This window comes from Clytia hemisphaerica, unplaced genomic scaffold (assembly GCF_902728285.1).
Source record: "Clytia hemisphaerica strain Z4C2 unplaced genomic scaffold, Clytia hemisphaerica genome assembly, whole genome shotgun sequence".
In the NCBI taxonomy this organism is placed as follows: Eukaryota; Metazoa; Cnidaria; class Hydrozoa; order Leptothecata; family Clytiidae; genus Clytia; species Clytia hemisphaerica.
This window is the reverse complement of record NW_027103430.1, coordinates 640,019-651,461: the sequence shown is the minus strand read 5'-3', so window position 1 is coordinate 651,461 and position 11,443 is coordinate 640,019. Positions and strand designations below refer to the sequence as shown.

At 36.9% G+C, this 11,443-nt stretch overlaps 1 protein-coding gene across 1 annotated transcript; it reads right to left on the bottom strand.

The window, feature by feature from the left end:
* Positions 1-339: 339 nt before the first annotated feature.
* Positions 340-11,209, bottom strand: LOC136797997 (uncharacterized). Its single transcript, XM_067054586.1, has 8 exons — positions 11,014-11,209; positions 6,139-6,311; positions 5,671-5,810; positions 4,965-5,051; positions 3,893-4,122; positions 2,909-3,009; positions 2,455-2,653; positions 340-880 (listed from the first exon to the last, which is right to left on the bottom strand). The coding sequence occupies exons 1-8, from the start codon at positions 11,080-11,082 to the stop codon at positions 710-712; spliced, it is 1,170 nt and encodes a 389-aa protein (XP_066910687.1). The 5' UTR covers positions 11,083-11,209; the 3' UTR covers positions 340-709.
* Positions 11,210-11,443: the final 234 nt, after the last annotated feature.

Genomic DNA, 11,443 nt, shown 5'->3' with positions numbered 1-11,443 from the left:
CTTGAAAATATCGAATTTAAGAGTATTCCCTTGTATCCAGCTCCTTACTTATCAAAAACGGAAATTTTTTCCCGGCAGGGTACTTGGGTTGTCAGCGGACGGATCTGTGTCACCCGACTTTTACCCTTGGACCCTTAGCTGGACCCTTGAGTAGAACTGGAATTTAATCTTCTGCTTTTTCAACTCTTTCAGGGACTTTCCCGGCAGGGTACTTGGGTTGTCAGCGGACGGATCTGTGTCACCCGACTTTTACCCTTGGACCCTTAGCGGGACCCTTGAGTAGAACTGGAATTTAATCTTCTGCTTTTTCAACTCTTCCAATTCATAACAAGTGTACTATTCACACTATCCTGGGTTTATTTCCGAGCAAGTATTGCGCTCAGACGCAAATCTTCTCCACTGTAAAAAATATAAATTTGATCCAAAATAATCATTTGAAATTTCAACCTCAAAGATTGACTTAGCAAGCGCCATTCAGAGACGCAAAGGTCTCTTCTGGTCCTGTTCTAATCTTACATTAAATACGAAAGTGCTTTAAGCTTTGTCCTTTCAACATCAAATGTTTTTCTGTTTCTCTTTTGTTCCACCATTCATTCTCTACAAGGTTCATGAAAACCAATAAATGGAATTTATCCCATACCATAGACCAGCCGTGGATCGTTAACTTTACGAACTGCAAGAAGTCAATTTTAAACACAGTACATTATACTCAGACCATGGTTAAGTAATAGAGCATTGTAATGAACGATACTGCAGACAATAGCCAAAAGTTTTGCTTGATGTTTTCACCCTTCGAACATAATCCGATATCGTTCGTACTGTGTTTGACACTTTTGGCCAGGATCCGCGCATTTTCTGCCGTCCACGTTTCACCGGGATTCTGTTGAAGAAAAGGAAATGATTTCAATGTAAAAATCTTTGAAAGTCGTAACTGTAAACAGGGATGTGTTATAGCGGAGCTGGATAACGCACATTTAAAAAGTCCCTGACATTAAAATTTGATATGAAATTTAGCTTTTTTAATTACAAACTCGTGAAATTTGGATTTCCTCTTAGCCAATGATTCTGCTGCTGCATTTATCGTTCACGATTAAAAACTTTTAATTATCAAGAGGGTCTGTAAAACATTGGTGAATGACAATTAAAAAAAATGAAAAACATTGTTTTCATTAGTAAAGTTATAAGAAGTTTCTTCTCTAAGATTATAAATAGTACTTTTTCATTTGAAATACCGCGATACACCGCGGGGTGCCTCACTTTCTAACTGATATTTTCAGATAGCAAGTCGGTATGTCTGATTATGGAAAAAATTTCAAGTCAATTGAAACAATATTTGTCAAAATATTTACATCCGAAATTTTTAAAGAGAAATCATGAAAGCTTCTCAAATTCATAACACACGCTGATAAAAATAGATTTCATTTACAAAGAAGCTTTTGGAGTATCTTCTATAAATATTATTTTGATGAAAAGCGGGAACATCATAGCAAAATATGTGCAAACGTACTGCATGAATACTTTGTCTGCTTCATTTTTCTTATAAAAACAGAACACTCAAGGTGACAGAGATGGATTTCTATTATCAACAGTTTACAATAGAAAAGACAAAGAAGCAATCCGCTAAGGAATTCTCGTCCTTCATCCCGGGGGGGGGGCAGCTGGGCAAAAGGACCGACGGGTATGTGCGGGCACTAAGGGTGTCTTTTTCAAGGCACCTCAAATGCACTGTAAGGGTCGGAAAAACTAGAGATGCACTGTAAGGGTAGAAATTTCAGAAAATTCTTGAAAAATCTAGATATTTTGACCAAAAATGCTAGAATTTTGACAATTTTTTGCACGAAAGGGATCGAAAATTTGGGGGAAAATGCACTCTAAGGGTATGATTTTCACTGATTTTTGCTGCACTGTAAGGGTGCAATTTTAAAAGCCAATTTTTGGCCCGCACATACCGTCAGTCCGCAAACCCAGTGCCCCCCCGGGTCCTTCATCCAGTTCCGCTATAACATATCCCTGCTGTAAAGAAACCATTGCAATGTTAAAAATTTGCTTATCATCAAACGGCGCTACATCTCAAAAGGGAAAGTATCACTGGGCGAAATAAAAGATTCCCAATTTTGGAAATATCTTGAAAATATGATATTTCAATGAATTTCAGATTTGGAAATATCATGAAATATAGAAAAGACTTTGGAAATATAGAAAAGTCATATTTCCATATTTACTAATGTGTATGGAAATATCACATTTTCAAGATATTTTCAGCATTGGAAATCTCTTATTTCGCCCAGTGGTAGACCTAGCGCTTTCTTTGCATTACACCACTATTGAGTAGTGATACCATTTGTGTATCAGTTCCAAGAAAACTTCGTTCAAGGATTTTAGTTGGTCGGAATCGAGAAACTGCGTGTCCGCAGGGTTTATACGAAGTTCAGCAGTTAATACGGAAAAACTTACAGACACTACTTTGATTTTCAAGCGTAGAAAGTTGGGCAAGGTGTTCGCCTCGGCAGCATTAAAAGGAACATCAGGGTAGCAATAATGATTGGGGGTGCCAAACAAACCAATCCAGCTATTGAATATTTCTTGAGTCCAGAGAAGGGTGTTATCTTTAAAGTAGGGTTGCATTTGTGACGTCACGTTGTGTAGTAAACCACTGAAACGGCAAATGAAACGCAGAAAAACTTTAATTAACATTCTTACTTACTTACAAGTGCTATGATGCACTTTAACATAGAAAGTAATTTACCAAAAAAACGGAAGCTGTATCAAAAGTGTGATAAGACTTAAAATAAAAATGAAGGAAGTAAAGTTTGATAAAGTGCGATACTAAAGCTATCAAGCGAAAAATTTATCGCAACTTTCTAGATATTATCAGTAAATGTAAAACTTACGAAAATTAAAAACTCACAGATATTCTTCCTGAAATTGTTTTTGTGATAAGATTCGTTTAGCACCGAATGCATTCCATGATTTTTCGAAATTCTTTCGAGCCTCATCACGGTTATAATCCTAAAAGAAAGTGCAATGGAAAGGGAATCAAGAAACTTTTGTAGAAAGTCATCAAGAAGTGATATTTTTACAGCACCACAGTCAAAAGAAAAAAACTAGAATCTGAGTAACTTTTTACTGTTTGATTTTTATCAAGAGGATCTTTTTCCCAACAGAATAACTACGTTGAATCTACAATACACACAAATATCTAAAAGTCCTATCACCGTCCTGAAAAGAACTCACAGAAAAGTCCTATCACCGTCCTGAAAAGAACTCACAGAAAAGTCCTATCACCGTCCTGAAAAGAAATCACAGAAAAGTCCTATCACCGTCCTGAAAAGAACTCACAGAAAAGTCCTATCACCGTCCTGAAAGAACTCACAGAAAAGTCCTATCACCGTCCTGAAAAGAACTCACAGAAAAGTCCTATCACCGTCCTGAAAAGAACTCACAGAAAAGTCCTATCACCGTCCTGAAAAGAACTCACAGAAAAGTCCTATCACCGTCCTGAAAAGAACTCACAGAAAAGTCCTATCACCGTCTAGAAGAGAACTCACAGAAAAGTTTGGTCTGAACATTCGAGAAAGAAAACATTCGAGAAAGAAAACATTTGAATTAGTAAAATCACAAACTCGATCCAAGTTCCTTATTTTTTATATAAGAACACGAGGCTGAAAATTGGCCAAAACTTAAGAACAAATTAAGAACTAACCCTAAAGCCTCCAATTTCAGAAATTACAAAGAAAGTACATACTTTAACAGATTTTAAACCCCTTTTTAGGAACATCGTAAGATCAAATAAGCCTGAAAATTTCAAAAAATTAAGAAAAGCTCAGCTCGAGTCGAAATCGATCAGTAAAATCGTAAACTGATGCAAGTTGGTACGAAATCGTCATCTTACCCTGACGTATCTCATCCATGGTCTAATTTGTTCGTTAATCGCATCCATATCATCCAAACTCCGGCCTGTTTCTTTCAACCTTTGTTCTATACGTTTTTTGTTCGCCTCCCAAACCATCAAATAGCGGTTACGCCAAAAACTCTGCGTCTTGAAATCGAACATGTTATATTTGGTGGTGAGCCAGGCTTTCAATGAGAAAGCATCGTCACCACTTTGGTAAATACGATATCCTGAAAGTTGGACAATGAGTTCTGGTATTATTGCAAGCACCGCATTTAACTACTTTCTTTTTCCCTGTAATGAACGTTCAAGGTCAGATTTCTTCTATGATTATTCGATAGAAACTTAGGATTTTGTCTTTTGGTGGTTTTCTACTGTCAACCAAAAGTCTTAAAAAATTTCGCATTCACATATATGGGAGGAACATAACTATAGTGCGACCTCAGCAAAATGATCATTTTTGTGTCGTAATAGTTCGTGTTGAGGATATCGGATATCCAGGGGGTTAACGATTTTTGTTCAAAAGGGGATATCCAGGGGCCAGGGGTTTAAATATCTACAAGAGAGCGGATATCCAGGGGGTAAAGTGCCTTTTCAAGTAAAAAATACGATATCCAGGGGTTGAGCATATTTTTAAGAGTGGATATCCAGGATGTTCGATACTTCGAAAAATCAATATCCTCAACAGTGGGGAATAATTTTTTTTTCTGGGAAAGCCCAATTTTGAGTAGCTCCTACTTTGGATAGACCAAAGTGACAACCCAGGAAATGAAATAGGCTGCACGCATCCCTTCTGATTAGTTTTGATATAGGGGATGCTAATCGTGTGTAAAATTCCCGTCCGAGAGCTACCCGAAATTCGGGGTAACTTGTTTCGTTTAGAAATCCAATGATTGTATTAACCCCTGGCCATTCAAATTTTAGATTGAAACTTCAAGATCTCTTATTTAAAACTTACTAATCAGGCTAATTAAGTTTCTGAAATTCAAAAGCACAAAGACGGGGGTAACTATCAAAACATGTCAAAGGGGCCACGTGCAGCCTAAGGGAAAGAAAGGCAACTAAACATTACCTCTTCGATATGATAATTTCTCAATGATCCATTGTCGAGGGAAAGCGCCTTCAATTCTCATCTTGAAAAAGTAACTATTGTCATCACCTGAAGAAAAGAAAATTCAAATCCCTCATTTCAATTAATGATACACGTTATAAGAATATTTCCCCCGGGGGGGGGGGAGGGGCACTGACCTTGACTGCCGACAGGGATGTGCCTAGAGTTTGAAAAATAGACCCTGCCAAATACGAATGTTTGGTAATTTATTGGGATCCTGTCAGAATGAAAGAATGAAAAAAATTTCCAATTTCTAGCCCGAAAATTGTCAGAAATAACCAAAAGTTGACCCTGTCAGATACACTTCGTGAAGATTTGTAAATTTGGGACCCTGTCAGATATCTTCAGATCCTAAAAAAGGGACTCTGACCAGCGGAACATTCTCGTACCCAATCTTACTCAAGTGCCCCCCCCCCCGGAATATTTGAGTCAATTATTTGCAAAAAAGGCGCAAGAAGTCAAGCTTTGTGATTATCAAGGGTTTGGGGAGTCAAATGTTTGAAACAGAGGAGTTCTAAGAAACTCCATTTTATCTGAATAATAAAGTTTTTGGCAATAGTTGTGATGTTAGCGCTTCACAATGAGAGTTCATCCTCATCCAAAGTGACTTCCATTCCAAACAAAACCCAAGGAAAAGGTTAATCAACCAATAACAAAACATTCTTACTTTCATATTTGTCAAAATATTGAAAGAGTTCATCCTTGGAGTTGGATATTGCGGTATAGCCTGCGCTCAACTTTTTCTTTAATTGCATCAATTCTTCATATTGATTTCCAAGACCTTGGAAAATCTCCGATAGCCAATCACTGCAAAGGAACATAGTATTCAAAAGTTAGAAGTCCAAGTCACTACCTTTTCAGCCTTTAAACACCTGACTATTCAGGTCTGAAACCTTTAGATTGTGCTGGTTGGCTAGAATAGAATTGTAGACTTTCTGACATGAAGATATCAAAGACTTTTTTGTTTAAAGCAATGACAAAAATTTAGATACATGAATTTTCAGAAACGTTTTTCTTTCCAAAATACCAAAATTGATTAACCAGACTTCTCCTTAATTTTCCTCTCACAAAAAAACATCAATTATTACAGAACATCCGTTCATTTCAAAGAACAGAAGAATCATCTGCAGCATACCTTGTCCCCCTGGTGGTGTAAGAAGTCCCATTTGAAGTGAAATTTTCCATCAGTTCAAAAAACCTCTCCTCATTCATTCGTGGCATGTTTAGATAGACATCCTTAAAGGTGATTCGTCCTGCTAACAGACTGTCATATTCACCAAGGATACTGGCAGCGTCTTCGAAACATGTCTGAAAGATATTTAAAAAATTGATTTAAAAAATTTAATTGAAACGGGGGTTATGTTATCTTTTTTGAACAGTACAATTAATAGTTGGGAAGTGTTGATTGGTATTATTGATCATTTCGTTTAGAATCCATTTTACCGAAAGGCAGATGAAGGAAAGAGTGATGGAACACTTTCAATTTTTTAAGGCAATTTGAATTTCATATTGAACTTACATTAGTTTTATTTATACTGCGACGAGCAATTTAGAAAATGAGCATTATGGAGGAGTGTACTTTCCATTCATGTTTCACTAAATAGGATCTCCTCCACAGATCACATTTTACAAACTACTCGTCTCAGACGATTTTTCCGTCTCAGTATAAATAGAACTATTGTCTTTGTTATTTTAAGTAATTAAAGAACCTTGCTGATTCTCAAAACACTAAGCAGTTTGGCTATTTATTAAAGAAATCGTAAACTGTTTTATCATCACTACCCCCATTTTTATTAAAAATTTGGAGATTTGATGATGTTTCACAGAAAAGTGCTCTTAAGAGCTTCTTTTCTTTTTACCTTGAAATTCGACAACTTTCTTTACCTAAAGGTTGAACTACCACTGGTGTAAAAATGAATGTTATAGCATAAGTAGAAAAAAAGGTCATTTTTTAATCGCAAAATTAACTGCTAAAAATCGCGATTTTTTCAACCAAAAAATACATTCAAATATAGCGCTTTTGATTCTCTTAATGCTTAAATAAACAAAAAAAAAATTCCACAATTGTATTTGACTGTCAGAATTTACAGACATTCTTGTTTCCACTGGCAATTATTTGTGGATAGTGTTGATATGAAATGATATTATGTTTCTTTATTGTTTATTTTATAGATTAGTATAATTACACAGTGGTGGGTTTTTACATTGCAAACGTATATATTTCACCAAGTCTTTCATGGTAGCAGCGGGTGGTTCATCATGGCAACTGGATTTTTAAAACACCACTGTGGGATGAAAAGAACAAAGAGTTTACGATATAGCTCCGAGAAGCCAAGGCCTGGAAAGAGGCCACATCAGCAGTAACTGGACTAAAGGAAGTCCATGGTTTCCATGGTAGTGAGATACCTCATCAGATCTTTGACACATTAGACACAGACGACATGAAAGGAGAGTCTGGTCGCAGAGCTGTCATTGCCCTATTTGAGAAACATTACAAAAAAGATGATAACACAACAGCGTTTGAAACATGGAAAGAATTCAGAAATCTGGCTAGAAAAGATGATCAAAAATATTGAACAATACATAATGATGTATGAAAAATATGAAGTGCGCATGAAAACGCTTTAAAATGGACCTTGGAAAAAGGGTGCACGGACTAAACCTACTGTGCGATGCTAATCTATCGGACTCAGATTTAAGAATAGCTATGCGAGAGGTGGATGGAAACTATCCCGATGAAAGATGTATGAGCAAGCGAAAAAAGCTCTGAAAAAGTACTTTGGCAACTCTGCCATAAAAAAATAAACAAGCAACCAGGGCAGTTGAAGTTATTCCGCCCCCAACAGTGAAGCAGAAACCACTATTTACCTCTGCAGAGGAATATGATTCGTACGTAGCTTGGAAGCAATAACGCCAAAAGGACAAACGAAATTATCCTGATGATAGAAGGCACTACGATGACAGAAGACCACAGTATCAAAGTAAATTTTCAGTTCAAGAAATGACACCACAAGAGAAGAGAATCTGCTGCTAAACGAATCCGTCGTCAATTTTGTCATCCTCCATTTGAGTTCCTGAAGAAAGTTCTTAACATCCTTGACAATCCAGACAAAGAGCTCATCGATGTTTTAAAGCGCCACTCAGAGAAATGTCTTGTCTGTAAACGATACAAGCCTACCATTCCGAGACCAGCTGTTGGAAACCTCTTTGACCGATAAAATGAAATTCAATGAGGTAGTTAGTATTGATTTAAAACAACACAACGGAAAATTGATCATCCATCTTATTGATACTAAAAAATCTAAAAAATACTTGATAAGAAATTTCTGAATTTTAATAAACGTGGGGGTCCTAATAAGGACTGCTAGAAAAATTAATAAGCGTGGGGGCACGTTTATTAGGCACCTGAGAGTATCAGAGTAGCCAGCTGATGTTGGTCCTACCGTTCCATCAAATGTTAACGAAACAACTCCATCCTACCACACAAAAATCAAACCGTCGGTTTTCGTTACTTTGACAGTGATTGGAACAAAGTTAAAATTCTCGGTCCTGCAGGAAAAAAGGGTGGCGTAAACCGTAACTGGCAAAATGTCCAGGAAGAATATGAAAAACAATTTTCGATGGATTGAGAAAAAATGGATTGTGTGTGAATTACAGAACCTGACGATATCCCAGAGGGTCCGGAAATGAATGAAACCTATGTCACATGTGTCGCACAAACAGTTTCTGACGTGTTTCTGGAAGCCAAGAAAGATGAACTTTCTAAGTGGCGAGAGTACAAAGCATACCATGAAGTAGCCGACATCGGACAACCCAGATTAAACGGTAGATGGGTATGTACCAGAAAAAATGTTAATGGACAGATTATTCGAAAAACTAGATACGTCATTAAGGGATTTCAAGAGGACGCTTCAATCCCTTCAGTAAAGAATCATTGAGAATTATGTTGTCAACTGTTGCGAGCAAACAATGGATTATTAACTCTATTGATAGACGGTCGGCATTCCTTCAAGGTAAACCTATCGAACGAGATGTTTTCATTGTCCCACTTGACACTGCTAATACGACAATTGTTTTGTGGAAGATGGAAAAATTCATCTACGGTCTAAATGATGCTGCTCGAATGTGGTATTTTGCAGTTTGGCAACAACTTAAATTGCTCGACTGTCAGAGATCTGCCATAGATTACGGAATCTTCTACTTCATTGATGAACATGATGACCTTACAGGAATTATTCAAGCCCATGTCCACGACTTTCTGTGGGCAGGAACTGAAACATCTGAGAAAAACGTCATTCAAAAATTGTGTGGAAAATTTACGACAGGCCGAACAGCATCACGTAACTTCAAGTACGTTGGTATCAACATTAATCAAAGTGATAAGGAAGAGATCCATGTCGATCAATTTGGTTACATAAACTCTATCGACGCTATTCCCTGGAACTGTCAACAAATGAACAAATGTAAAAGTCATCAAACTGTACCAAGGAAGAGACATCACTGCATTGTAAACTCTTTGGAAAGTTGAACTGGGTGGCCACACAAAGCCGTCCAGACATAGAATTTGAGGTATCGATGATGAGTTCTGCTATGAAATCACCAAAGGTAGAGAACATTATAAATTCCAACAAAGTGCTCCAGCGTGTTAAGAGTAACCCTTTGAGTATCTACTTCCCGTCTCTTCAGGCACTTGAAAAATGCTCAATTCTATGCTTCAGCGATGCATCACTTGGAAACCTTCCATCCGGTCAAAGCTCATCAGGAGGATATATACTTTTTCTATCTGATTCAAAAGGAAAGATCTCTCCTTTGGCATGGAGGAGTCGAACTTTGCGTCGAGTTGTCAGAAGTACTATAGCTGCAAAAACCAGTGCAATGGTTGCCGCCTTGGATTCCCCCTACTGTATCTCACGCACCCTCGCTCAAATGGTGAGTTGCACTTCTGTCAAGATTCGAGTAATCACTGAAAACGAATCTCTTCATCAAAAAAACGCACATTCAACTACAATGTCTGACGAACACCGTCTTACAGTTGATATCTCAATCATCAAAGAAGTGATGTCCAGACAAGAGTTGAATTGTATCAAATGGGTTCCAGCAAAGTTACAGTTAGCAGGTTGCCTAACCAAACTAGGTGCTGATCCAACCAAACTCACTGCAGTCCTTGAAGCTGGTCGATGCAACTACAGCGTCGCTATGTAGTTGTAGTCATTCGTTTTATGATTGGTTGTTTGAAATATTTGATTCGGTTGATATTTGTTGAACAATATGTCTATGGTAGTGAAAACAGTATTGATTGTTTGAAATTATCTCTGGTATGATGATGATCATAAGATGTTGTTGTTATGGTATGGTGCCTTGACACTATGTTATGTTGTGCTTATGTTTTTGACACAGCTTCAGCGTCGCCATGTGGCTGTTGTCTTGGTTTTGATCTTAATGTTACTCGTACATAGATGGGGAATGTTGATGTTGATATTATATTTCTTTATTGTTTATTTTATAGATTAGTATAATTAAAAAGTGGTGGGTCTACATTGCCCACGTATATATTTCACCGAGTCTTTCGGATAGGCCGGATACACTTTAGAGTATTTCTTTTACTTTGATCCATTCAAGACTACAGTATATGACTTTCAAAATGGTAATATCAGGCTCTTCCAGAAAAAATCCGTTCATGGGGTGGAGGATAAGTCTTTTTCTCAAAGATCTACCCTTTGAGATTTCAATTTTTTGTCACCCAAGCCACATGTTTACTACCCCATAGACATGACGGTTTTCCACAATTTTCTCAACAACCCTGTATCTTTCCATGAACGGATTTCTTCTGGAAGAGCCCGATATTGTCAATTTCACGTTTCGAATTCGGTCAAGAAAAGCAAGAAATTTGAATAAAAAATAAAGTAGCATGAAAAAGATGAATAAATACTAAAGTACTGTAATGAAGAACTGTTGTAATTTTGAGAAATAATTCAATTAAATTGCAAAACGAGAGAAAAATGCATCATACCTTTTCTCCTGCGGATGAAAGAACGAAGAGTTGTATCAGGAACAGCTCTGCCACCAAAATTCTCTTCATTTTCTCAATTTACATCTCTTCTTCACTTCTTTTTTATATCAATTCTTCACTCTCTAAAACTAAAAGTGTAAAATATATTTCACAAAGTTTGTACAACAATTTGTAACACGAATTCACACTACACTTCAAATAACAAACGTCTTCTTGTAATATTTACACGAAATTTCTTTCATCAAAGACAACATACAAATCTACAAAAATGGGAAGGATTTGTTTACACAGGTCGTATTACACGAAACCTTTCAACAAGAGAAAAGGTATCTCGAAAAATGACTGCCATAAGCATTTCTCAAGCTTGCATGAATAGTAGTTGTCAATCATTAACCCCAATTAAGAACTAATTGCCAAGATATCAGCCTTA

What these genes read in the sequence shown, in the direction of transcription:
- LOC136797997 (XM_067054586.1), bottom strand. Translation starts at nt 11,082, where the DNA reads ATGAAGAGAATTTTGGTGGCAGAGCTGTTCCTGATACAACTCTTCGTT. An exon ending in CATGGATGAGATACGTCAGG is followed by an intron (nt 3,010 to 3,892) that starts GTAAGATGACGA and finishes ACTTTCTTTTAG; the next exon opens with GATTATAACCGTGATGAGGC. An exon ending in CAATTTCAGGAAGAATATCT is followed by an intron (nt 2,654 to 2,908) that starts GTGAGTTTTTAA and finishes TTGCCGTTTCAG; the next exon opens with TGGTTTACTACACAACGTGA.